The 27,733-nt window shown below is 42.9% G+C and overlaps 2 protein-coding genes across 6 annotated transcripts in view; one reads left to right on the plus strand and one right to left on the minus strand.

Annotated features, from left to right (window-relative positions):
• Positions 1-13,130, minus strand: part of DCLRE1C (DNA cross-link repair 1C) — a 19,361-nt gene extending 6,231 nt beyond the window's left edge. The window contains exons 1-12 of one of the 5 annotated variants that reach the window (XM_075488645.1): positions 12,976-13,130; positions 10,365-10,416; positions 8,275-8,359; positions 5,309-5,368; positions 4,612-4,667; positions 3,862-3,963; positions 3,544-3,616; positions 3,238-3,378; positions 2,590-2,691; positions 1,847-1,983; positions 1,626-1,680; positions 81-169 (exon numbers count right to left, since the gene is read on the minus strand). In XM_075488645.1, the coding sequence (XP_075344760.1) occupies positions 81-169; positions 1,626-1,680; positions 1,847-1,983; positions 2,590-2,691; positions 3,238-3,378; positions 3,544-3,616; positions 3,862-3,963; positions 4,612-4,667; positions 5,309-5,368; positions 8,275-8,359; positions 10,365-10,416; positions 12,976-12,988 (965 nt within the window). In that variant the 5' untranslated portion in view covers positions 12,989-13,130. Of the gene's footprint in view, positions 1-80; positions 170-1,625; positions 1,681-1,846; positions 1,984-2,589; positions 2,692-3,237; positions 3,379-3,543; positions 3,617-3,861; positions 3,964-4,611; positions 4,668-5,308; positions 5,369-7,037; positions 7,546-7,569; positions 7,714-8,274; positions 8,360-10,364; positions 10,417-10,547; positions 11,027-12,975 lie in introns of those variants that run through there. The other 4 variants (XM_075488735.1, XM_075488578.1, XM_075488806.1 and 1 more) reach the window with 4 other exon arrangements.
• Positions 10,605-18,229, plus strand: MEIG1 (meiosis/spermiogenesis associated 1). Its single transcript, XM_075489281.1, has 4 exons — positions 10,605-10,932; positions 13,249-13,381; positions 15,219-15,381; positions 17,419-18,229. The coding sequence occupies exons 2-4, from the start codon at positions 13,278-13,280 to the stop codon at positions 17,545-17,547; spliced, it is 396 nt and encodes a 131-aa protein (XP_075345396.1). The 5' UTR covers positions 10,605-10,932; positions 13,249-13,277; the 3' UTR covers positions 17,548-18,229.
• Positions 18,230-27,733: the final 9,504 nt, after the last annotated feature.

The raw sequence follows: 27,733 nt of genomic DNA on the forward strand, positions 1-27,733 counted from the left end.
GAGAGGCTGGGATTCAGAGGGGAGCTGTCCTTACAAGAACAGATCAGATCACCTCCATTCAGCAGCCACCTGTCACTTACATTTCCATAACTTTGTCTTCTGTCCCACCCACTGGCAGTACATTGGGATACACATTCACAGGATGGATGTAGCTTAGGAAATCCTTAATCTAAATTGAAGAAGAGAAGAAGCAGTTCAACAAGTTACATCAACACTTAATAATTTCACTTAATGGCAGGACTGATCAAAGCACGTGCATAATAAGTACTACCAGTTGTCTCATGTAAAGACCAACATGACCCATGAGCCAAACTCTATCAAAGTGGACAGCTCCATAACAAGAAAACAGGTCTGAAGGGACGCCGAGAACTTCACCTCACCTAACACTTCGCCTCACAGCAACTAGCAACTACTATGCAGACCATCACTATCTCTGAAAGAAAAGGCTAGGCAAACCTGTTCCGAGGGAATGTGATCCAGGGCCTCACTGTTCTTACTGCTGTAGATCTTTTCAGACCTGCATTTTTCTTACTGGACTTCAAGTCCCTAGCTGTGCAGATCAGAGTATTCCCTGCCTCAAAAACTTTTCCTAAAGTCTCCCTCAGTCCACCAGAAAAGCCCATATGACAAAACACATCACTTTTTCCAAGCTTTACTCTGTTGTCTTCCAGATGCTCTCCAGACAGTAAATTTCTTGAAGATTTGCGTCCAGTTTGGGGCACTCCACTCCAGCTGAGGCTTTATCAGTGCCAAGCTTTGCAAACACTTGTGAGTTTTCAGATTACACTCCTATGAGTGTAATCTACAGACCAGTAGGACCCATCGATTTTTGCATGTGGAGGTATGAGTCCGTTACAATACGCTACCCTCCATATTCTGCCAGCAAAGCTGCCATGTTGTACGTACTACACTAGTACCTCCATTTAAAATTCTGCATGACAGAGCAAATTAAAACTTAACCAGGATCTTAAAAACAGGACTGTCTTCCTAGGGCTCTGAATAATCTCCATTTTGTATGTGCAAGGCTTTGTGACAGGTTAATTGTTAGCACTGATTCAGTTTCAGTTCAGTTTCTTAGGAGAGAGAAGTATTTTAAGAACTGGATCGAGTCATATTAAATGAAAGTGTGTGATTCTGGAGAAGATGCTGCCATGACCAATGTCCTTTTAGTCTTTAACACAGAAAGAGGAGTAACAATGGCAGCTACGACATGAGAAAATTCTGTTTAAATGTCTGGGCAGGGAAAAGAAGGCAAACCCACCCAAAACTGAGTCACACCAGATAAACAATGTATTGAAAGCCTAAATTCCAAGCTTTAAGCATTGCACAGTTAAAGAGTAATCTAAAACAGGAATGCAGTCAAAACAACTGTAGCAGTGACCAATACTTCGAGAAGAGAACAAAAAAAAATAGGCTTGTAATCCTGCCCTAACTTGACATGTTCTTCTGCAGCTTTATTAAAACAGACTCCTCTGTCTTCAGCATCTAGAACTTCCTATCCCCTTATGTCTTATTACTAAAAAGACTTTTTTTCTTGTGACAAGTCATGTCATCCACTCCAAAATAATCAAAACTCCTTTATTTTTTTTTAATCAATGTATACTCAGTACTACAAGTATACAAACCTCGCTGTATGAAGAGTGGAAAGAGAAACAAGCTCTGTACGTACTCTCCCCAGTCCTAAAAAAAAAAGAGGAGGCACAAAAATTAGGTAACTGCTCTTCATCCTCAGTCAACAGGGAAGCATAACCTACTCTTAAAAAGTCCATTTTGAGATTCAGTTATACAAGCGTCAGGCAAGATACGCACCTGAAACAACAGGTTTCTGCATGGCCCAAATGCTTACCTTACTATTACGTTGGTTTTCTTGATCCTCTCTCCAAACCACATAGTGGAGGGTTTGATGCTGATTACATGCAAAGGAGTTCCATTTTGGCAAGTCATCCCACAGGGCAGCCTGTTCCCTCGAAACCAGTCATCATCCTGTCAAATGCAATATAAAATGAAGTGTAATCCTGGCCTTTCCCCCCCCCCAAAATGGAGCAACATAGTATCCAGCCAGACCAAGTTTTCATCACTTCCAACTCCTTTGAAACACTCTTGCTGTTGCACGTCAGCTGCACTACGGCAGCAAGAAAGTAAAGCAATCACAGAGACCAATGCCCCAGTGTGCCATCTCCAGTTCTACCTGCACTCCTCCAAGTTGGAGCCTTCAGCTTGATAGATGTCCTGGAAAGGGAAGGCCACACACTACAAGCACATAGCGCATGGCTGCGGGAAACACCATACAAGCTGCTTTTGATATATTTAAATGGACAATACCTGACTTATCTAATCTGCTGCTTGTCTTATTTCATTTAAAAATACAATTTTCAAGTTTCAAATACAATTAAACTATTTCTAGCATCAGCTAATATGCTAGAATTTTTTTTTCTTTAAATTCAACCCACTAACTAAAGTTCTCACTCTCCTTTGCATTAAGCCACCACTTGGCCCAAGTCTTCATTAGCACAATAGGACCAAAACATTATCACCTATAACCAGTCTTTCACAGCAAAGTTAGCAGAAGCTTTGCAAAATGATACACACCCGAGGATGTCGGCAGGCATGAATCTGAGTGCGTCGATCTGTAGTAACATGGTAGAGGATTTCTGGCATGTTTCTGAACATATCAAGTTTGTTCACGTGCACCTAGAGAAAGGCAGAGTTTACTTGTAATTAGCTCAAGGTGTTTGCCAAACTGCAGCTGGAGCAACTATACAGATGTGGTTCTGCTCACAACAAGTGCTGGTAGGCATTTAAACAATTACTACCCACTAATAATGTCCAAGCGGAGAAGTGTTAGCCAAAAGTAACTTGGACACCTACAACAAGCAGAACGTACCTCCTATGCTGAAGAGGGATGAATATTCATCAAAGAAAGTCAGAATATATCTGCTAACTATTAATGTCATATGTAAATGAGAAGGCTTTTATCATTCACAAGATAAAAGGGAGAGAAGTAAACACTGAGCTTCAAAACTGGGGATTAACTTCTCCCTGAACAGCCCAGATGTTCCAGACTGAAATCAACTAGTTAACTCATTTTGGGCACAACTGTAGCTTTTTAAGTGTAGTTAATGAAAGCATGCACATCTTTCACATACAGCAGTCCTCTGAACAGCCATTTCCAGCTTGGTGACTGGCCACAATCATTCCTGAGGATCTATTCTAAAGCAACAATTACAGAAACGTTACCTTGATTCCAAGTTCCTCACTGAGGTTTATGAATAAATATTCATATCCGTAAGCAGCTTTGCAATTCAGCCACACAACATGATAGCGAGTCAGTGAGGTCCAGCTTCGCACTAACTCTAAGATCCCATGTAAACACTCCTCCTGAAAAGTTTAGAAAGTGTTGTGAATCACCTTTGAAGATACTTCCAAAGTGCTGTGATTTGGTAATGCAAAATGGCATTGCCCTGCAAGACTTACCTAACAAAGAGGTGGTTAATTAATTAGCAGCTTTAAGGACCTTTCCTCTCACAGCTTATTTAGACTTACCCGGCTTGGTATATGATAAAATTTGGGATCACAAAAAGTGGTGTCCAAATACACACTCTGGATGTCTTTTACTCTGAAAGAGAGAATGTGATATCACAGTACTAAGATATACCGCTTCCTCTCTCTTCAAAAGGAGGCAATTCTTCCTCTTTATTACAAAGAGCAAGTCAAAAGGGGCTTGTAACTGCAGTATTGCCTGACTACAAATATATTTAACCCAGAATAAAAAATGAGGAAAAAGAGTATGTTATTCCTGAATTGTCCATGCCTGTGTGATCTTTTATTCTTTCTAAATCCCATGAATAGCTGAAGCCTCACCTGGTCCCTGAATGCAAAAGCTCCATTCTGGCTGCTTCTCCTTTTGCAAGCCTGAAGTCCCCTGTATACAGCACAGTGCCATTTTCACCTTCAAACAAAAACCTACAAACAGAAACACTTTGGTCAAACTCAGCAATATAAAGCATTAAATGTCAGTGTTGATTTGTTACCTTGCTTACAGCAGTCTACGTGACTAATGTATGATGTAATAGAAATACTGGGCTCAATTTGGTCCTAGAGTACTTTCAGATAAACCCAATAATTTAGACTCAGTATGTCTGGAAAATAACCTGTGCCTAGGCTGGTCAGAGTTGAAGACAAAAGCCTCACAGATTCTGTGAGGGTAGCCCAGCTGCCTGTTGCAGCCAAAGAAATCTATTAGGCATCTGTGCCAGGAAGCTGGGCACCTTCTTTTTAATGTCATACTTAAGAAATGGAGGATTTATTTTTAAATCACAGCTTTGTATGTCATTTTTAAGTACAGTTGAAATCAAGAAAGTTGTTATTCATAGGCATGGGGAAAAGTAATCTGCCCCACCAAGGTAACAACTTCTGTCTGGACAGATCCCAGATAGTACAGTGGTTTTCCAACCTTGACCAAAGCTGGTGGGCCCTGCCACAACAGTATTGTCTCCAAGTAAGAATTTTAAATTCACTAGCTTTTGCTAGTTAGAAGAAACCCAGTACTTAGTGAGAACTCTATAGGACAAATTTCTCAGCAGAGACATTTAGAGTATTGAAAGGACATACATGACTGAGCCTGGACAGTGACCAGCTGGTAGAAGTGTCACCTCTATATCTTCTTTCTGGAAGAGACGGTTAGCATTATTTTCACGCTGTAGTAAGTACTACCAGTACTTTCACTGACAGAATGAAAGCAACGCATTACTCCCCACAGCCTCTTGCAGCATTTAGCATTGCTTTTGAACAAAGAGAAAGTCTCTTCCCATTCCAACAAGCCCTGACGACTAACAGCCATCCTGTCATGCCAGAAGAGATGACTGAATATTGTAGGTGCTCATGAAAGCCATTCAGCCAGAAGACAGTCCTACTTCCTTGGTTCCTGGTGAACAAGCATCACGGAAACATCCTGGAATACACTTTGCCTGGAGATGCTCTACCAGGCCTGTACCTGACCTTTAAGTCCTGCACTTAAAACTTTTTAAAATAAGCCAGGAAATACGAGGTGAAAAAATCACAAGAGAAAAAGGTAGGTTGGAAATCACTAATACAGTGGAAAAACATTACCAAAAAAATGCTATGATAATAAGAACAATGTGGGGAAGAGGAATTCATGTGGCTACACATCTTGGAGAGAGGAAGGGGAACATACATTTTAAAAATAGCTTGTCCCCTTTGGATGTTACAGGTAAGATCCATTTCCCATGCTCATTTAAACAGTACTACTGCCCACTACAAATATTTGAATCTTTTTTTGGTGACTTACCTCACCAGATGTTTCATCCACTAAAGAAATCTGAGTTGGAGTTTCAACTTCCAATGCAACCTGTAACAAAATGAATACATGCATTACAGGATTTACTGAACATTTTGTTTCATGCTTATGGCTAAGTATTCATTACATAGACACCTTAAGCACCGACTGCAGCTAATGCTAAGCCTGTAAAATTAAGCCCATTTTCCCATAGTAAGTCAGGAATTTCCATTTCCAGTGGAAAAAAAAGTTTTCTAAAAGTTGTCTAAAAATGAAATGGAGATACCCCAATCAAGGTGTGTATGCCTAAAAAAGTTAGAACATGTTGGACTTCTAACAGCAACAGCTCAGGTTTCTCTAGCTGGATCATATGCCTTATTTTTGGATGACTGCTAAGCCCAAGACATCCCAGTCCCAGAGCACACCAGTGGATCTTGCTCGGACAGGTCTCTGCAGCACAACTTCTCCTCACTGTTCCCTACTACCAGAAGCAGAGCCCACAAATCACATGCAACAGGTACTTCTGTGTTTGTGTAGGGGTGATTAATCTATAGACTGCAATTAATCCCCTATTTTGCCATATCCTCGACTAAAACAGAGTCCTGCAACATACATGCTCTGTGGCCATCTGCAAGGTTTGTGCTGCTATGCAGGTTCCTCTCCCATCCTCCTGGGTTTTTTCCTTTGTATCAGACAATATTTGTACATAATTCTCCTGCCCAAAAAAGCCAAAGCGAAAGGCAAGTCTCCTGTCATTACCCTCCTTAGGTATAACCTCCAGCTTCTCAGCTGAGCAGTCTCCTCAGCACATTGCGTTTCACTGCACTAGATGGATTCACAAGACACCACATCACAAATTTCTCGGCAGCTCCACGAGATCCATTCAGCTGGTACTCACACAAAGGTGGTAACATACGGCTTCTCCACCAGAAGCAACACCACCAATCAAACTCAGAGCTTGCTCGAAAACAGAGATATGTGTGTCAAAAAGTATTTTATACTAAGAATTCAAGCCACTAGCAAGAGTTGATTTTTTAAACATCAATACTAATTTTATCATCTACAATTTCTGAAGCTGAATAAACTCAAGAGGCCGATCTAAATTCTGCATGCTCAATATTTCTCAGTAATTCTCAAATTTCCTACTGCAGTGAAACAATTGTCAAGTTTTAGATCTAAACTGCCTGAAGAATTCATCACTGACAGCCACAGTTTAGCTTCATAAGCATAAATGATAATATCTCCAGCAGAGTTCTCCCCTCATCTTTGACAGTTTAAATGTTAAAGCCAGCAGCAGATTCAAAGAGCCTCTCGTGCTGTACGTACAAATAAAGGCCAGACTGGAAATCATAAAAACATTTGTCTGGAAGCTGACATGGCGATTGCTTCTTTCAGTCTGGTGAATATCAAATCAGGTGTTAATTCATTTCCCAGTCACGCTACAAGTAGAAAGCTTATTTATGGTCAGACAAAGCTTGTGAACAAGACATCCAACAGCTACTACCTGATTTAGGGTCTGTGCAGCTCATGCCATTACCAGCAGCCACTCCTGGGAGCAGCAGCTGCAAACATCTATGTATTTTTTTAATTGTGTTGATTTGTTTTAATTGTGTTTCATCTTAGACTGTACCATGGGTACCTCTGGCATCTCTGCCCAGATTAAGATTTTCTCAAACAGGGATGTCAGGACCAGCACTGCCTACTTTCCTTTTACTGCTTATACAAACTCCTAATAGCTTACGGATATCTCCCCACAAAAGACCTCTTCTTCTAGGTTAAACTCCAAGGATACTGGAAGCAAACGGACACAAGCTTAAAAACAAAAATAAAAAAACTCAACCAACACCAACAAAAAAGCCACCACAAACCCACACCATTTTATTTTTGCTAGTCCAAGAAGATTACAGGCTTAGAAAAATTGTAACCTATGCACACTGTGCTCCTTCACACAGCAAACATGCCTAAGAGTCTCTGAACATCAAACATGTTCAGAGTCTTTTTTGCAGAGCCCTGAATCATGTTCATGCTCCAAATCACTAAATCTTTCCATTTCTCAAGGCTTCATATAAAGCTAGTTATCTTCTCCCTCAGCTTCACAATTAAACTAGGACCTTGAACAGTAAAAGTCCCCTACTTCTCTTTTTTCTTACTCAGACTTACCTCCTAGGTCACACTTGTATGAGTTTCTTTGGATATGGAGCTTAAGACCCACGCTTACAACCTGTTTAAGGAAACTGAGCATAACTCCCCCAAGGAAACAAATTTCAGCTTGCCTGAAGTCCTTCTTGACCTTCCACTTGACTAGAAAACTCTCCTGTCCTTGCTTGGGGGATACAGCAAAATCCTTACACTATGTGATGATGTATGTACATACAGTAAGATGTGAAAAGAAACATGTTCAATTTCAAAGCCCGCATCTGCAAAGGGAAGGAAATAAACAACTACAAGTCATACCTATACATGACCACTGATCACTTGAATTGGCTCCAAATAGTGGAAATCTAGTAAATTAAGTGCCTTGGTGATTTTACATCACTAAAAGATTTTCATGTTAGAGATATTCCATTTTCCAAAAAGCAAAAGAAAAATAATATAACTAAAAGATTATACATACTCCAAGCAATATGAGACTTTAAATGAAGCAAAAGGAAAACGAAATAAGGACAGGAGCAAAGAGACATGAGCAAGGGAAGGAAATGAAGGAGCGATACAAATAATCAAGACAGAGTTGCACAGATGGAGGACATTTAAAGTTGAGAGAAAAGGACAAATTTCGTGGATGGAAAATAAGATTAACCAGTAAAGAACAATAAAACAATCCCACAGCAAGCAGCAAGGAAAGGCATACTGATGTAGGTACTTAAGCCCTGAAACACTGTATCAACACCAACATTTAGACATTTCTGAGGAGGGGAAGCTTTCTCTTCCCTAGGATCACCGCTTGGAAAGTATTAATTTAGAAATAAACAAAAACTTACAATGTGATTCTCCCAAAACTTGTATTTCCAGCTAGTCAACAGCAATTCCTTAGTTACTGGTGAGCAGTATAATTTAACTTTCAAGCTGTGAGGAGACAAAAAAGCACAGATGAATGTTTTTTAAGGTAGAGGCAGGGAACAATCTAACGACATATCAGCACCTGGCACCTAATACATCAAAACATGTGCTCACACCCCTCTCTCATCTGAAGAACCTGCAGAACAGTAAGCCTGCAGGAGCAGTTTTGCCCCAGCCTGAAGTGGGATCAAGGTGTAATTACCCCACCTTGTTGAGCAGGCTTTTCTTCAACACAGCAGACCCAAAGACTTACCCATGTGTGCCCATGCCTGTGTGTTTTTGTGCAGACATAAAGTGTGTGGTACATAGTTACGTGTATCTTTGCTTGTTTCTATACCCACCAAGGTCTGTTTCAGCTGTGTATGCTTTCCCTGGAACAGGCATTTGGGACAGTTAGCATTCAGGAGAACACAGAATACTTCCTATAAAGCTCTAGCTTTTGCACGGTGCACAAAGAGACCTGATGAGCAAAGAGAGATTCTCTGCTTACATTTGAGGAGATGCAACATCTACTCTAATAAATTAAACAGCGCCTAGGAACTGGCCCACACCCTCTCTGAGCCCATCCCCATACTTGACCATTCTCACGGTGAAAAAGAAAAGGTGTCCCTTGCCCTTTTGTTATGCACCTCCATGAAGAGTCTGGCTCCATCTTCTCTATCCCTACATTCAAACAGTGACACACGGTTGTCTCCTACTCTTAAGGCTCAAGACATCCAGCTCTCAGCCTCTCCTCACACATCACGTGCTCCAGCCCCACACCAGCTTGGCGGCTCTGCTGCAAAACACGGATGTTTTTTTTTTGCCCAGGGCAGCCCAGGACTGGACTCAGAACTCCAAAGTCTTACAAGTGCTGACCAGAGGGGAATAACTGTCTCCCTCAAACTGCTGGCTACCTGCTTGCTCATACATCTCTGAGTGCAGCTGGCCTCTTTCATAGCAGAGGCACAGCGCTGCCTCCATGCATCAGCACACTCCCAGGGAATAACAGCAGCAAGGATCCTCATGAAGTTCATAAACCTCATGCAGTTCAACAAGGCCAAGTGCACCTGAGTCAGGGCAATCCTCAATATCAATACAGACTCTGGGACGAGTGGATTGAGAGGAGGCCTGCGGAGAAGGACTTGGGGGTACTGGTGGATGAAAAGCTGGACATGAGCCAGCAATGTGCACTCGCAGCCCAGAAGGCCAACCATATCCTGGGCTGCATCACAAGAAGCGTGGCCAGCAGGTCAGGGAGGTGATTCTGCCCCTCTACTCTGCTCTGGTGAGACCCCACCTGCAGTGCTGCGTCCAGCTCTGGAGCCCTCAGCACAGCAAAGACATGGACCTGTTGGAGCGGGTCCAGAGGAGGGCCACAAAAATGATCAGGGGGTGGAACACCTCTGCTATGAAGAAAGGCTGAGAGAGTTGGGGTTGTTCAGCCTGGAGAAGAGAAGGCTCCGGGGAGACCTTACTGCAGCCTTTGAGTACTTAAAGGGGGCTTATAAGAAAGATGGAGAGAGACTTTTTACAGGGCCTGTAGCGACAGGATGATGGACAACAGTTTTAAACTGAAAGAGGGTAGGGTTAGACTAGATACAAGGAAGAAATTTTTTATGATGAGGGCGGTGAGACACTGGCACAGGTTGCCCAGAGAAGCTGTGGATGCCCCGTCATTGCAAGTGTTCAAGGCCAGGCTGGATGAGGCTTTGAGCAACCTCACCTAGTGCAAGATGTCCCTGCCCGTGGCAGTGACGCTGGACAAGATGATCTTCAAAGGTCCCTTCCAACCCAAACCAGTCTGATTCTGTAACCCTATGATCCGCAGCAGTTTCCTTTCCCTATTTTGCTCACACTTTGCTTTGAACCAGCCACCTCCTCCTCAGGGCTCCTGGCCCTGCATGCTGCAGCGCAGGCCGGCCCGGGGAGGCAACTGCTGAGGCCGGGCCGCATCGGGTCGGCCCGAGCAGGGCAGGGCAGCCCCTCCCGTCCCCTCTCCCCCTCAGGCAGCCCCGCCGCCAGCCCGTACCTGCCCTCCAGCCTCCTCTTCAGGGCGGGCGCCCTCAGCCCCTTCATGTGATCTGGGGAGACAGGGCACGGCCGTCACTCGGGGGGGCCAGGGGAGGACACGGGGGGGTGGGGGTGGGGGGGGACGGGACGGGGAGGGGGTGGCAGGCGGTTGCCATGGGGACGGGCGGGGGGCGGGGCTCACCCTTGTGGCAGTGCGAGAGGAAGTAGGCGCGCGCGCGCAGGTTGTCGTGGTCGAAGCGGTCGATGGACACGGCGGGGTACTCGCGCATGCGACCCCCGAACCGGCTCATGGCGGCGAATGCCGCGCCGCTTCCGCCACGCTCCCCGGCGGCCCCGCCTCCCCGGCCCTCAGCCAATCGTGAGGCGGCCCCGCCTCCTGCTGGCCTATCAGAAGCGCGGCGGGAGAGGCGGGAACGGCTTCTGAACGAGGCAATGGAGGACGGTTGCCTAGTAACGGTGGTCGGCGGCGACCGTTGGGGCTGTGAGAAACGTCGCCATCGCGCTTCGGTGTTCGCTGCGCGCCGCCCGCCTTGGAGGAGGCACCCCTTTGCGGCCCCTGCACCGAGGTGGGTCGTCTGAGGGCTGGGCGGCCGGGTTGCGGCTATGGCAGCGGGAGCAGGGTGGGGTTACAGCAGTGACTCAGGCCAGGGCCTAGACGTCTGCCTGAATACCTTAGCAAATACCAGAAGCTCTCATGTGAAGTCTGTTGAAGTCATTGGAAGTCTCTTATTGACTCTTCTAGGACCCCAAATAGGTCCAATAGGTGAATGCCAACTCTTGTTAAGTGATCTAAGAAGTGCGGCCATCTCCTCCAGCTGCTCTGGCCCAGAACCTCTTCTGCCTGGGGCCTCTGCCTGGGCTGAGGGATGCAGCTGCTGCTTTCCTGTTTGCAGCCTCAACCAGTAACAAAGCTGTACATGTATTATAGACACAGCTGGTCACACAGGCTGCCACAGATGAGGCATTGCCTTCAACAGCACCTACGTACAGAACTGGCATAAAACATAAACACAGACAAGTCCCTTTCTTTCTCTTTGGCTGGTAGTGATAAAAGTTCACTAGTGCAGGTGCACATGCACCACTGTCTAGGTTCACAAGCACACACGTGCAGATCCCTCAAGTACCACCGTGGCCCCTCTGTCTGCCCAGCACCCTTGCACAGATCCCAGCCCCCCTTACCAGCTTCATGGATCCCCTACTTGCCCACTAGTTCAGCTTGATGCTCACTAGCAAACATGCATTCACACACTCCGTCCCTCATGCACTCCACGTTCACAAGTCCCCTTGGGTGTACACCATGGCCCCTGCCTGCTTGATACCCTGGTCTGGACCTGAGGTTCCTCCTACTCACCAGTTAGTCCTGTAGCTGACACCACAGGCCAGGGGTGCCCACAGCCCTGGTCTGACTCCAGTAGCTGGCACCAAATCCACACATGCCAGTCCTCCCAGTAGCTGACACTCCGGGCACAGAGTCTGTAGGACCCTCCCTAGATCCAGAGAGCTACAACCTCTCCAACTACTGATACTGGGACCCCACTCCCTCCAGCAGCTGACACCACAGGCTGCAGGGCACCCATATCCCTGGTCTGACTCCAGGAGCTGGCACCAGTTTTCTCTTACATACATAGGTCTCGCCAGTAGCTGGCACTTAGTCCTTGCAGCACACATACACGCAGGTTAGAAAGTGAGATTACAGATAGATAGTTAAGATTTAATAAGTAGATATAAGAAGGTAGGACAGACTGTGATGATCAGGTGCAGGGCTCAGCCAGGCAGGTGTACTGACTAGCCCTGTTCTACACAAAACTAGCCTCTTTTATACTCCATTCTGTCTATTCCTGTCTTTGTTCCTCCCTGCTCCCCTTCCCCTGCACATCCCTCATGGGTTTGTACAGCTCTATCAGTTCCTGCACCCCTCCAAGTCTGGGGTCCTACTGGTTTACAGTCTTATCAGTTGCAAAGTCCAGGTTGATCTTCCTGGAAGTGGCGCCTGTAGTTTCTTGATAGCCCATCAATTAGTGTGAGTGGTGAGGTTTGTTTCTTGTCATGGTCTCTATGTTTGTTTTGTCAGGTCTGCATCTCTGTATATTTTGTTTCTGGTTTTCCCTTAGCTTCCCAACTGACAAGGTCCCAGATCAGATAACCTTGATGGAATAAACATTCTCACACTCCCCCATGCCCTCATTAATTAGTGTGACTGACCAGGTTTGGTTCTCATCACCGCCTCCCTTATCATTTGCTCGTCGAGGTTTGTGTCCCCATATGCTCTTGTTTTATGGCTTCCTTCCTTTCTTATTATCCCTTGTTGCGCTGAAAAAGGTCCTTGACCAGATGCCCTTAAAGGAGCAGACACTCTCCTTCCACATACCTTTACAACTTGTAAAGGAAACTACCATGTGCAAGCCCAGGCTAGTTAGGATTCCATAGAAATTGTGCTTTAATTGACATTAAAAGCTGTTTTCCCAAAGCCAAAACAGAGGTATGTGAAAACTCACTGTTTCCCCTAAATTGAGAGTAGGCAAATGTTGTCGTCTTAGCAAAGTCCACTTCACTGTTCAACAATTCCCTTTAAATAAAAACTGTAAGTATTATGCTGAGTATTTTCTTACCATTCTCTTGCATTCTTTCATTTGCCTATATCTGTCTGCTGTCTTTTGTCTTTTCCCCAAATTGTAGGCTGTCTGGAGTACAGCTCATCTGGCACTCTTGTACAATGAAACCAGCTCTGTGCCTGGAAACTCAGAGGCACTACAATAGACAAAGAGTGCAATTTTTAAAGGGCTTAAATAGCAGCCTAAAAATATCAGGATGGCACTTTTATTCTTTGAAGTCACCAAGCTGGAACTTGAAATATGTGACCTTTATATGTATTTTTTGAGCAGGAACACCTGTGGACAGCCCATCTGAATTAATGGTGACTCAGGAAGCGCCATGCATATCTAGATGTCTTGAAGAAGCACATTCACTAGATGAATTCAGTACATCCTACAAAGAAGTACTTAACACTAGTAACATGTAAGTTATCATAAGACACTTAAATTCATTATAGTTTAGCATTTATTAAGATCTAATGTTATTGCTAATAATATTGACTGTCTGAAGTCCCAGATTGACAACAGTTCCCATCAAACATAGATAAGCATACAGTGTATGAAAAATTCTGTAATGGCTACAAAAGGGTCCTTTGCAGCAAAGGAGAAAAAATTATGTTGAGATAGGTATCTCAAAGACTACACCAAAGATTTATAATAAGGATATATGCTCAGCATGTTAATTTGTATGTGACACCTCATAACTAGGTGGGAAAAACACCTTTTTTGTTTTAGCAAATGGCTGCCTTCAATTACAAAATGCTGCAGAGCCTGCTAAAAGAATGTTTGGAGTGCTGAACTGTGCCAGAAGAGAGCCCTTGTGCATATTTTTATTGATCTTTAATAAAGCGTTTGCAGTAAGAGATGAAAGGCCCTTTCTTTGTGTGCTAATGGCTCTCATACAGTTTGATGACAGAAATGCAGACTTCTGCTATTTCCACATTATGATCACAATAATTCTAGATATCGTTTTCCCAAAGATTTGTATGCTGTGGTGCAATATTTTTTTTTTCCTTTTCTGCCTTTCTAACAGACTTAAGGGCATTTGTGCATTTGCTAAGACATCAACATTCAACTTTTCAAGCTCTCAGTTGATAAAGGAACTTGCTAAGTAAGGAAATTGTACTCTGTGTGCAGGATTTGGAGGCAGCATACTACCCACAGGGAGTGAGACTGCGTTCATCCTCTCACTAGAAAATCCAGCAGCTTTTTCTCCTTCTTTGAAGATACCTTCCTAATTATGAAGCTGAAGCTTGGTGACATTACAAAACTAGGAAAGGACGCATTTCTGATCATATCTGCTAGGCATGATAGTGTTCTGTGTGTTTTGCTTGCAGAAGCAGCATAAAGTTCTATTTTAGCAGCAGAATAAGATACACTCAAGAAAGCAAATGCAGTGAAATTCAGATATAAGGTAGAAGTCAAATGATTCATATTTTTTTGAAATATAGTTCAAATCCATCCCTGGTGAGTTTCTACTGACTCCCCAATTTTTTTTTTTGATTGCTTATTTTAGTCTTTTTTTTTCCCCCCAGTTTGAGTTTCATCTTGTCCCAGTTCTGCTCTGTTCGTGTTTAGCAGTTGATTAACCTATTTACTGTTTCTCAGCAAATTGAACAAATGGGTTTTGTGTGAGGAGGAAAGTCAGTGGCAGTCAGTGCAGATTTTGATGGGGCGAGGGTAGAATAGGATGAATTTTGATAGGTTGTGTGCCTTGCCTCCTTATCCAATTTATTTCTGAAGACCTCTTCTTTGTCATCTCCACTGTGGTCATGTGACTGGCAGTGTATTTCTCCTTTCCCCTCCTCTCCCATCCTGAGTGTTTGCTGTTCTTCAGTGACAGCCGAGCTCTTCATTTTGTGATTCCCAGATCGGTGTCCCTTCAGTAGGAAGAAAGAAAAATCTGAAAAACTGCCTGCCCCAAAGGGATAGCAAATGTGAGGATGAGAAATTAAAGAAATTACTGTATTTTATGTATTTTTAATGCATCAATATGCAGAAATAAATTTTAGCTAGGTTAAGTCGAGGTGTATATAGAAGTATAGATGAGTTGGGTTTGTTTGAGATCAAGTAGTGCATTTGATTTGATTCCAACTGCTTATAATGTTTTTCTTTTTTAACCTCAGACTTTGAGGGGAAGATAATATTGTACTGTCTGTAATTCCTTTATTTTAAAATTTTGTTCTACCTATTTCTGTATATCCCTAACAAAATCACTAGCTTCCGTCTTCTCTATTTAATTTTTAAAAATCTAATTTCAGGAAAAAGTCTGAAGTTTCTGGAGTCATGGCTAAAGCTGACATCAAACCAAAATCTATACATCATGCCAAAAAATGGTCAGATGATGTAGAGAACTTATACAGATTTCAGCAAGCTGGATACAGAGATGAGGTTGAATATAAACAAGTAAAACAAGTTGATATGGTAAGATTTAGAACTCTGCAAGGGTTATTACTTTAAACTTCAGTCTCATGTTAAACAATTAAATAAAAATGGAAGTGCCACTTATTTCCTTTCATTTAGGCTAGTTTCTGATACAGTTTTTTCTGCCAGGTCTGACTTGAATTCTTGGGCTATTATTGACTGTGCAGAGTAACATATTTCACAGAATTGAAACAGAAACACTACCCAGCCTGTGTTTTTGTTCCCCCTCTCTCATGCATTTAGAAGGATTATATATTTCTTTAAATAGATGTAGCTGCTATCTAAAAGAATAATTCAGTTTTGAGGAAAGGAATTTATCCAGGTTAGTTCTCTGTGAAGTTTCCCCTTTACTCTGCCAATAGACCTGACAGGAAACTCATTCATTGTCCAGGGAGCCCGTGCTGTGTCATTGCTACCAACTTCAGTTTTACAGTTGAATTGCGTGGTAGCATAATTGGACTTCGTGCACACTCAAAACTTGGCTTCTATTGAAACTGTCCACAACAGAATATTTGATGCTACCTGTGTTAAAGGGAGTTGTGACACAGGCATTTATCAACTGAGAACATCAAGGACGTGGTCCTTTGCACACTCTAGTTGATGGCAATGCCCCCTAGCACATGAAATGAGCTAATGAATAATGGCCAGATATGCAGTGGCTGCTTGAGATTCAAAATAGCAACCAAGAGGTTAATACAGCAAACAACATATTATCTTTATTAGAGCTCTGTAATTTATCTTCCAAAGCAGCATATATAGTATGAAAAATCCACTTTTAAAAGATTTTAACCTCCTGTGCACATAAGTGCAGAATGTTCCTAAGAAAGTCACTCCTCATCCAGTTAACTCAAAATAAAGCAAAATGTTGATGTGCTTAGTAAGATGCAATTTATTCTTTTGTCGTGGGCTCAGATAACGCTGTAAAGGCTGTGGTGTAAATTCCTTTAACTGTGCAAAAGGAAATCCTGTAATTAGCGTGGTAGGATCAGTCTGTTTAAGATTTATGGCAAGGCGTAACCAATTAAACCCTGATAAAGAACACTGCTTACTCAATGTAAAATGAGAATGCATTCTGTTCAAACTTGCCAGGATCTGGCAGTGGTTCTCTTTCAATTTACACATTTTGAAATGTCTCGTTTACTCCATATTATATTTCCATAATGCAGTTGTTTAATTAATAATGCAATTATCATATAGGTGTAATGACTATTAAGGCTCTTACATTTAGGCAGAGAATGCAAATAACTCAGCTGTATGTCTAAAGTAATAAGGTAAGTGATGAAACTACCACTTCTGGGACTCTCCAATTAGAGAAAGCTGTAGTTTGACATCCTATTGTCAACCCTGCCCGGAAGAGAAATAAGATTCTCATTACCTGATTTTTAAGGTTCAATTCAATCAGAAGTAGTCATAGGTGTTCAAGCTGCAGATAGCTACTAAAGCCATAAAGCTGTTGAACATACAAGTGTTCAAGCCTTTAGTTTAAAGCTTCACATTGTGGAACACTGAAGAGCACCAGGATGGTGCTCGTTTCCTGCAGGACTGATTCTGCTGTATTTGAAACTATGATGCATGTAGCTCACTTTATTTTTATGTAATTGCTAATGAAAAGCACGATGTATGCATTTTTCATGGTCAGAAGGATCCTGAAGAAAGTGTGTGTCGGTCTTACAGAAGCGAAATCTTTTAGCCTCTCGGAGTACTGAATAGCATCAATTTTTTTTCCTAAACAATGTATTTTAAAAGCTTTGACTAGTCCACTTCTTAAATGACTCTAGTCTGTCAAATATTCTTAGATCCTTATTTCTAGAGTTTTCTGATCACAGAATTCTTTGTAGTAGGCCAGAAAACTGGTTTCTGACATCTTGTTCTTGGCCTTTTTTTAAAAGCTAAGCAAATTAATAGCAAAGTAGTGTTCAGATGCAAATGAGGTTTCCCCATGGAAATATACCCTATATTCTTTCCAATCTAATGCACAAACATCATTCAATGTGAGCACGTTCAGGTGAATGTATATCCTTTTTATTCTATTCTTAGGTAGAGTGTTGGCCAGAAACTGGATTTGTTAAGAAACTTCAGAGAAGGGATAACACATTCTATTATTACGATAAACAAAGAGAATGCGAAGACAAAGAAGTTCATAAAGTGAAAGTTTATGTGTATTAGTTTTGTTATTCTAATTTGTTTGTATTTTTTATAAATCTGTTTGTTTGTTAGAATCTGTAAGTAAATGAGATTTGTGTAATCTGACTTACCTTAAGTATTGATGTCATTCTTGGATAGAAGGGAGAATACAGGAAATGTGGAGAAGCCTGGAGCTCTAGACATAGGAATTTCAGTTTTTTCCTGCTATGACAGAAAATCTTATTATCCCTCATTTTCCTAGTTGCAAATGTTTTGACATCAAAAAGATAAAAAGCTGGCAAATGGGCATCATATATTTGGTTTAACTGTGTGCAAAGTCCATTATAAGTAGAGGCATCAATCTTTATCCAAAACAATATAGTCTTGTTGACACTGGCTAATGGCAACCACAGTCTCCTGGTATAGCTAAAGGCTGTGAGACTACAAAGGGCCAAAGTAAGGCCAAAAGGCTAAAGTTCCATTGGAGAATACAAGAATAACAAGCAGAGAATTTAGTGAAGGACACCGAACAATCAAGTAGCAAGGACCAGTGCTAAGCTGCAGATTTAAAAACTAGTTATTGTGATAGAAACAGTCACAACAAAAATGTCTTTATGAGCAATAGGTAAGGTATCCCCAAAGTATTTTTGTCAGGTGCAAGTATTAATTACTTGAGGAGAAAGTATTAATTGACTTGGTAGCATATGGCTTTTTATGGGGGGGGGGGAAGATTGTGGATTTACATATGGTGGGATCAGGGGGTACAAAACTGCAGTGAGAACATGAAATCCATACCATGTAATATTTAAGGTTAGGTAACTTATGCAGATGATATGTGGGATTTCTGGGCAGAATTAATCTCATCTAACTTCAGATGTCACATTGTCAACATCTACACCTGACCTTGTCATTTGGACACCCTTTGTTCTGAATGGAGAGCAGCTGGCTCTTCTGGGCACAATTAGTTTTTTCTAAATGTAGATATGTAACATTTACTTTGAACATGTTGCTGTGACATCAGCTCTGCAGAAGCTGTCCATGTGTGCGCTACTCAGACACATGGTAAACACGAGGTACCATAATTACCTTCACTCATTAGGGAATTTAAGTAGAATATTTAAGATGCCAAAACTCTAGGTAATTGACCAGTGGAACAGGTTACTGTTATGTAAACTAGTAGGCGTGTTCATGGTACTTACAGAAAAAATGCTATTAATATCTCCTGTCTCTAGACTGTAAACCAAGGGGTATCTAAGCTAAGTTTTAGGCATGGATTAGCAGTGTACACTTGACCATCTGTCTTATGGATATTCTTCCTTCATTTGAACCTAAGATGGTGGCCAACTCAAGATGCGGTGATGTGGTAGCCAATTCAAGGCCAACTCAATAGAAGACTTACAGCTCCAAGTCAAAATAAGTAGTATAGATGCAATACTCAAAAGATCTCATTGACAATAGGTGATGATGATCTAGTCACCTTATTTAGACTACTTGGAAATTTTTAGCTTAAATTTGTATGAGCTCTGTTAGAGAAACGACTGAAAGTACTCAGAAGCAACTGTGAAGCTTTTTTATTCCAGGAAGGTTTTAATGGCATGTAAATAGAGAGTTACTGCAATGACAGAAATAAAGCATTGCTACAGTAAATTTCACTTCAGATTTTCATTATGATTTCTTTTTTATTTGGATTGCTGTGGATGTACTTTTTAAGAGAGGACTTTTTGCATACTTTGCAATCAAATAGTGGGAACAGAACAATTACTAGGATAATCCATCTATTTTGTCACTTTAAGATAGTGGATCTCACTTTGTTGAATTCATAGATTCCTAAAAGAGAAATTTGCCAGTGGACATGAAAAGAGCCTTTAAAAAATTCACAAAAAAAGATGTGTTGTATAGCCAACTCAAATTTATTTGCAGAAATTATTGCTATGAGCACATACAGAGTAAGTGAGAATGTTTGGTACAGCCATTTTCTCAGTCTATAAAAAAAGACATAGTTGGGTATTCAAGAACAGGAATTAAAACTGCAGGCAACTTTTTAAAGCTTAAAATCTCTTTAAATAATGACTTTTAAAAATTGAAACAAATGTAAAAGATTATTCTGGGCTTCCCTCATTTTACCTGACTACACCTCGATGTTTTTGCAATACTGCTGGATGCTTTCTCTCTTGTATTATGTTTTAAAACAATGAGTGTGCATTTCATTCATCCTGTGGAGATTTCTTTTCATTTCAAACAAGTAGCGTGGGAATTCATATTCCACTTCTGAAATGCTGATTTTGTATAAGTTGGCAGATTCTTCTCACTTTGAGACAGTGAATTACCTAGATTTTATTACTTACATTTTGCAGCATTGTCAGTCTGCTAAAAGGTTGAATATCATTGTAATATTTAAAAGGTTAATGGGATGAAAAGGGAAGAAAAGCCTTGTAATTAGTGCTGGAGACCAGTTTACAGACATAGCCTTTGTCAGCCCTAATGCTGTATTTGAGAGTTCACTCCACTAGCAAAATAGCAGGTTTTGTATTGGCAGGGACAGTTTCAGTTATAATTGTCCTTTGACATTCAGTTCGTTCCCATATTTCACTCCAGTTCATGCTAAACTTAAGGTTACTTAAAACCACTCTTTTTTTAAAGACCTTAGCTGTGTAATGGCCTTAGCTATGAAGCCAAAGGGGTTCCTCTCTTTAAAAAGAAACAGGTACAGAGGTCCTTGCCTGAGCTCAAGTTTGTCTGTGATCACAAAATAACATTAATCTAGTATAAGGACGTTTGCTTGAGTTAATTCTTAGAATCCTAAAATGGTTTGGGTTGGAAGGGACCTTTGAATATCATCTAGTCCAACCCCCCTGTCACGGGCAGGGACATCTTGCACTAGGTGAGGTTGCTCAAAGCCTCATCCAGCCTGGCCTTGAACACTTCCAATGACGGGGCATCCACAGCTTCTCTGGGCAACCTGTGCCAGTGTCTCACCACCCTCACAGTAAGAATTTCTTCCCTATGTCCAATCTAACCCTACCCTCTTTCAGTTTAAAACTGTTGCCCCTTGTCCTGTCACTACAGGCCCTGTAAAAAGTCTGTCCCTATCTTTCCTGTAGGCCCCCTTTAAGCACTGAAAGGCTGCAGTAAGGTCTCCCCAGAGCTTTCCCTTCTCCAGGCTGAATAACCCCAACTCTCTCAGCCTTTCTTCATAGCAGAGGTGTTCCACCCCCTGATCATTTTTGTGGCCTCCTCTGGACCCGCTCCAACAGGTCCATGTCTTTGCTGTGCTGAGGGCTCCAGAGCTGGATGCAGCACTGCAGGTGGGGTCTCACCAGAGCAGCGTAGAGGGGCAGAATCCCCTCCCTGACCTGCTGGCCACGCTTCTTGTGATGCAGCCCAGCATACGGTTGGCCTCCTGGGCTGTGAGCGCACATTGTCGGCTCATGTCCAGCTTTTCATCCACCAGTACCCTCAAGTCCTTCTCTGCAGGGCTGCTCTCCATGCATTCATCTCCCAGTCTGCATTGATACTGGGGGTTGCCCCCACCAGGTGCAGGACCTTGCACTTGCCCTTGTTGAACTGCATGAGGCTCACAGAGACCCACTCCTCCAGCTTGTCAAAGTTCTTCCTGAAATGGCTTTGGTATTCAGCTGTGCTTGTTGAGCATGAAGCTGATACTGGAGTACTAACAAGTTCTGCTACCATTACGCTGGATGTATCTCTTTCAGTCAAAAAAGCTATCAAAAGAATTTAATGTATCAGTATTTTATTTGATAAATCTGTAGCTGAAATGTCTTGTCTGTCACCTCAGTTTTAAGCATGTTGAGAACTGTTAGCTTACTTGTGTCTTAATTTAAGGTCGCTAAGTTGTGAAAAAGCATTGGAAGTAAGCAATCTGGGGAAGCTCTGCTTCATTTTAGGGGTGACACAACAGTTCATATCAAGATAAATAACTTATTTCTGAACACCATTAGAAAAACTTTTTTTACTGAACTTTAGTAACTTTAAAGAGATGGAGATAAAATCATATCTCTCCATTTTATTGCTTAGAGATGAAAATGTGCTATTTTGCTGATTTGAGACTTAATAAAAAGTAATTCTGTGAAAATACTTTCCAAGGTACTTTTCTCATCTGTTGGTATTCCTCTTATCAGGGAATACTGTAACGCTTTCAGGGACCATTTGCAGCAGCTCAACCAACAGATGATGGCAAGGCTCCCTGTTCGCAAGTGCTTACCAGCTGCCCAAGCCTGATGCACTTAGTCTAATTCTAATTCACTTCATGGCTTTGTACAAGACAAGAATAAACGCTTTCTGTGCCTGTTGAAGCTCCTAAAAGGAGTTAAAACAAACTTTTCCAAGACCTACTTTTGGGCTTTGTGTTTGATAGCTACAAGTGAAATGGCAAGGGTGCAACCTCTCTGAATTCATCCAGTTACACTGGGGAAATAAAGGCTGCATTTGTGTCTTCTAGGCTGCTTTTCTATGTTTGCAGCCTTTACTTGAATTCATTATGGAACAGAATTGTTTGAAAGTGATCCTGTGGTTATTTGATTGCTTTACAGTCACAGCAGCTCAAAGCAGCGCACAAAAAAGCGGTATAAGCATTTTAATTTTCGCTTTGGTACCTGAGTGGGCAGTTGTCTTTCCAGCTCTGAAGACACTTGAACCTCAACCTTTTGGTTTTCAAACATGGTTCCCTTGTTTCAAGGTGTTGAAAATGATTGACTGGCTTCAAACTGTTTAAAGACAACTTTGTAACTCAACAGCTGTTGATGCCGCTGTTCCTCACGTTGTCTGATACAAGTGAAGTCTGTCTGAAAGCAGCTTGAATGGAGTTGCCTTACGGTCTTTGCAGGTTCTCTCCCGTTACCCTAGTTCCACTGGATTTATATTTATTCGTAGGAGCTGCTTTCTTAGTAGCCTGCCTGTGCTGAGCACCTGTTGGCAAGTTGTAATTACTTAATAAACCCCATTTTCGTTCTTGTTGCAGTTGAGATTTTGCATTTACTTCAAGTCTGAAGCTCAACACACTGGCAAACCGCATTTGGGAGGGTGACTGGTGACTGTGTGCCAGGGGCTGGCACACAGGATAGACAGTGAGATGACACAGAAAAGGCAATTAAGAATGGGATTTAATAAGAAGACAGGCCGGACTGCAGGGATCAGGGACAGGGTTCAGTCAGGTGGATGTCCTGCCCGACAGCCTGCTCACACGTCTGGCTCCTCCATCCTCCCTCCTCACCATCTTCCCATACTTGTTCCACCCTGATCCTTCCCTTTGTGTCTGTGGTCCTTCCCCATAACATCCCATAGTAAGTTTCATGAAGTCCCCCAAACCCCCTCAAATATTCCTTAATATTAATGCTAACCATGTTTCCTCCTTATCAGTTACAAAATCGAGGCTGACCCTCCTGGGCTAGAGTAGTTCTTTTAGGCTGGAGTAGTTCTTTTAACGGCCCATCAGTCAGTGCCTGACAGGCTCTGGCCTCCGTTGCTATCTCTCATCACCTGTTCATTACTGTTTGTGTGTCTGTCTGTTTAATTTAGCATTTTCCTCATTATTTGTTATTTCTATGGTATGGAATAGTCGTTAACTAAATAACTTACTGAACCAGATGCTCTCATATTGCACATGTCCTCACGCCAGCCTCCCCGAGGCAGGTGGCTTGGCTGCGATGGGAAGAATGATGCTGTGTAGAGGCACCTACTCAGCAGGACCTCTGTCCTGCTGCTGCCGATGTCCAGGCAGGTGGCAGCTCTAAGGACACGGAGATAAAGGGAAGGTAATGCCTAAAAACAGGAGGAGGAGGAGGAGGATGGGGGAGAGAGGGAAAAAGGGCACATGAGTTCAGGGAAGGATGAGCTTGTGTAGGGAGTCAAATACACAGATGCATCAGCATTTTGCCAGCGATCTTGTACCCACAGAAACCTCCTCCCTTGCTGGCAGTAGCTCAGTTCTTGTTGGCTGGGGAAGCAGGATGCGGTCCCAGCATCTCACTGCAGATGTTCATCCTGCCTTGGCAGGAGCGCCCGAATGCCTCAGCCAAGGGGAAGGTGTCCTGCTTGGGTGGATAAGCTGCTGGCAGCTGCTTGGTTTTGCAAGGGGGATGGAGCAAAAAGCAGGCGGACTGAATGCGTGGCAGGTTCTTCATTTTTGTCCAGGGTGTCTAGAGGATGTCAGCTGCACTGCGCTGCCCTGGGGGACATGCTTGTGCCAAATACACAACATTTTTGAGGAACAGCCAACACTGGGATGCAAGCGGGGAAGAGCCAGCAGGTGGGCTGTGGGCGCTAGGAGATAGGTGCTAGGATGCTGTGCATGGAGAGATGGGCTGGAGCCAGGCACGCTCAATACAGGGACGTGTTGGGAGTGTTTCTGGAGAAAAGAGCACAGCGGCCCTGCAGATCTGCCTCTTTCCATGGCTCTGGTCTCCTGAAGCTACAGACAGTGGAGCTCTTGCTCTGTAGCCCTGTTCTACAGCTGCAGTGGGTAGACCCTGCTGACTGCTATCCTAACCTCCCCAACGGATCCATCTTCATCTTTGTCATGGTTTAGCCCCAGCCGGCAACTGAGCACCACGCAGCCGCTCGCTCACTCCCCCTCGGTGGGATGGGGGAGAGAATCAGAAGAGCAAAAGTAAGAAAACTTGAGGGTTGAGATAAAGACAGTTTAATAGGTAAAGCAAAAGCCGCGCACGCAAGCAAAGCAAAGTAAGGAATTCATTCACTACTTCCCATGGGCAGGCAGGAGTTCAGCCATCTCCAGGAAAGCAGGGCTCTATCACGCGTAACGGTTACTTGGGAAGACAAACGCCATCACTCCAATGTCCCCCCTCTTCCTTCTTCTTCCCCAGCTTTATATACTGAGCATGACGTCATGTGGTATGGAATAGCCCTTTGGTCAGTTTGGATCAACTGTCCTGGCTGTGTCCCCTCCCAGCTTCTTCTGCACCTGGCAGAGCACGGGAAGCTGAAAAGTCCTTGACTAGTGCAGCAACAACTAAAACATCTCTGTATTATCAACACTGTCTTCAGCACAAATCCAAAACATAGCCCCATACCAGCCACTATAAAGAAAATTAACTCTATCTCAGCTGAAACCAGGACAATCTTGTTCAGAAGGAACTTGAGTCGCAGCCCAGAGGGACCCTGCTTCTCTCCATTGACTCTTCAGAAAGGAGGAGGCCTATGTACCAAGGGCTGAAAGATCAATCTTCTGAGGAGACACTCATTAAAAACATGAAATATATCTTTGATAGCCTATCACTTACAACTTCGGTCTCAACAAGTGAGAAAGATCACCACCCTTGCAACTACAAACATAGAGATTTATTTAAAATGTCATTGGATTAATATTTTGTCAGACCAGAGCAATATTTCAACAGAGAAGAAAGATTTGTGTATCTGAAGGATGAGTTCAGAAGAGGTGTTTAGAAGAGATATTCATTGGTAGTACGTATATTGCAAGCAGATTATTGAGAATGCAAGACAAAAGAAACAAGAAATATAAAAGCTTAAGTATGCTACAGACAGTAAGAAGACATTAAAATGTCATTGGGAATCTTAGTTCAGGAATAGCTTCTCTGTTATTTGCAATTTTACCATTTGCATCCATCAGATAGAAAAAAAACCTCACCAAATATTCATAATTCCTGCTTTACTATATCAGAGCTAAGTAGGAGGATCCATCCACACCAGATGAAATAATTTACCATCTGTAGCTGAGGAGGATGTGAAGCATCACCTGCTAAATACAGACACTTTCAGTTGAGAAGTCCGGGGTCATGCACACTCCCAGTCTTAAGACCAGTAGCTCAGGACTCTTTAATTGACTAATTTTTAGATCTTAACAAACTTTGGAAAATTGGAGAGGTGCCAGAGGACTGATGGAGGGTCAACATGATCTGCTACTTGGAAGGAAAAGGAATGATACTAGACTGGGTAAACAAACTCTAATCAGGGATAAATTAACGAAGTGGTTACACTAGGACTCTGTCAATAAAGAAAAAGGGGTTAGAAAGTGTTTTCCTCTCTTCTCAGCTGATCAGATGCATCTTGTCTGATTTGAAGTGTCAGCAACGAGCCACAGGAAAGATGAAGAAATAGGCGCTTCGGAGGTTTTTGCTTCTGGACTCAAATACATCTTATTTTGCCACCTGAGGACTAACACGGTTTCTAACCACTATCATCAATCTCAGCCCAGAGTTACCTAAACAAAAGCAGTGACTGGTGCTGTGTGAGACCCCGAGACGAGAGGTTCATACCTCTCACACGGATGGAGCCCTCCACCCTCAGACTCCGTGAAATCCATAAACTTTTAGCAAGATAACAGCTCCCCTGTGCAAATAGGATTTAAATGACTTGCTTTGTAATTCAGAGGCTGTATCTGCTGCAGGTTTTGAATTGCACAGCCTACGGAGAAGAAAAAGCCTATGGTTGCTGGCGGTGCCAGCTGGAAATATTTCAGCACGGGAAGCAGCAGTCTGGATTTCAGGCAGGTGTTTTAGTCATCCCATGGCTAACCACCGTTTAATGGAGCATGTGCCTCTGGGACACCAATTTTTGGGAAGGAAACCTCCTTCTCTTGGATGTGCTTGGCTGCCAGGTAGCCTGGAGGTGACTTGGGAAGATGCAGGAGTCACGCAGACCCTCACTGCTGGTGAGATGAGGCGAAGCAGCTTGCTGCGGGCGAGGAAGGTCTTTCATCTCACCACTCTGCAGAGAGCATCACAAAATTCCGTATTCCAAGGATGTGGTGGTGCCAGGGGGACCATACGCACATAATGAAGAAGGACAAGGAGGGGGAAACTTTTCTTTTCTGTTCAGCCTGCTGTGCAAAGCTTAAATGACAAGATAGAAAGCCTGCAAAATCAGGAGGTGATACTGTTGTTCCATGTCCTTTTGTGATTTATTAAAAGTAGCATTTTTTTCCTCTTGAAAATACAGTAACAATCCAGATTTCCCTGTGATGTTACTGCCACGCTCCCCGGGCTGACAAGTGATGTCTAATTTGCAAACGCAGCAGATGAGAGGGCTGGTTTCGTTGTTCAGCTGCTGCACGGGCTCCAAACGCGGAAACGGCCGGTGTCAGATTGAGCGTCTTTCCCCTGCTCTTCAAAGGGATGTTTTGAAGCAGGCCCACAGGTGCTGCCCCACTTACAGTCTGCCAGCAACCTGAAAGAAGAGCTGGATGTTGGTAAATTGCTTATACACATATCAGAGGCTCAGAAGGGAAATTTTCATGATATATGCATACATATATATTTTTTAATGAAACATTCCTCTTTTTGAAGATATTTTTTCTCAAAAATAAAATATCTTGAAGATAATTTTTTCTCTAAATCTTCTTCTGTCAAATGCTGTGACTCTTTCAGTTGAGATTTTGGGGCGTGAAGGAGCAGATGGGAAAGCTTCTGTGATACATTACCTAAGATAATGTAAAAGAGGGACAATCCACAACCCTCATGAAACTCAAACTGCTGGAAAGCCCAAAGGAGAGTGAAGATTATAATGGGTAATTCAGACAACAGATCCCCAACTCTGAATGTTTCAGCTTCTTCATTTGTTCAATCTCTCATCTGATCTCCAAGAGCTAAACATAAATGTGGAAAAAGTAGAATGAAGTAGTTTTGCAGTACCATTTAACGCCTGCTGCCTGTATTTCCCAGCTCCATGGGATGCCACGGGCTGAGGCTCGCACTGAATCTGTGAGCTCATGCCTCCCTCTGCTGACTGCCTCCCCCAAACCTCGCCTTGATTGCAAACGATAAAAGGCCATGATTGTTTTTCCCCCTCCTGTTGGGCTAATGTTCCTCCCCATGTCCCAGGCAATGACCGTAACGTCCAGGGAGCCGGTGGATATGGGCTGCTCCTGTCAGCCCCAGCCCCGCAGTGCCGGTGCTGGTCACTCCAGCAGTGCCGTGTTCCCCGGCGTGGCATCTGCCCTGTGGATCTCACTGCCACTGGAGTTGTCCATTAATGCTAAAGTAATGCATGAATCCTTGTTTAGGGGAAAATCTCCAAAAGCTGTAAAGAAGGCACTCAAAGAAAGTTGCTATAAGCTGAAAGGAGTGAGCACGGAGCTTTGGCTAGATCACTAGATTACAGAGAGAGTATGCTAGAAATATTTTTCTGAATTTTGGTTTTGTTTGGGGTTTTTTTTTTTCAGTTTGACTAGATCTGTAACACTGCTTGGTATCAGTTTAAAGACCTCTTGGTCCTTATTGGCAGCTACTAAGTA

This window comes from Mycteria americana, chromosome 1 (assembly GCF_035582795.1).
Source record: "Mycteria americana isolate JAX WOST 10 ecotype Jacksonville Zoo and Gardens chromosome 1, USCA_MyAme_1.0, whole genome shotgun sequence".
Classification (NCBI taxonomy): Eukaryota; Metazoa; Chordata; class Aves; order Ciconiiformes; family Ciconiidae; genus Mycteria; species Mycteria americana.

What these genes read in the sequence shown, in the direction of transcription:
- MEIG1 (XM_075489281.1), top strand. Translation starts at nt 13,278, where the DNA reads ATGGTGACTCAGGAAGCGCCATGCATATCTAGATGTCTTGAAGAAGCA. An exon ending in GTACTTAACACTAGTAACAT is followed by an intron (nt 13,382 to 15,218) that starts GTAAGTTATCAT and finishes ATCTAATTTCAG; the next exon opens with GAAAAAGTCTGAAGTTTCTG. An exon ending in AAGTAAAACAAGTTGATATG is followed by an intron (nt 15,382 to 17,418) that starts GTAAGATTTAGA and finishes TTCTATTCTTAG; the next exon opens with GTAGAGTGTTGGCCAGAAAC.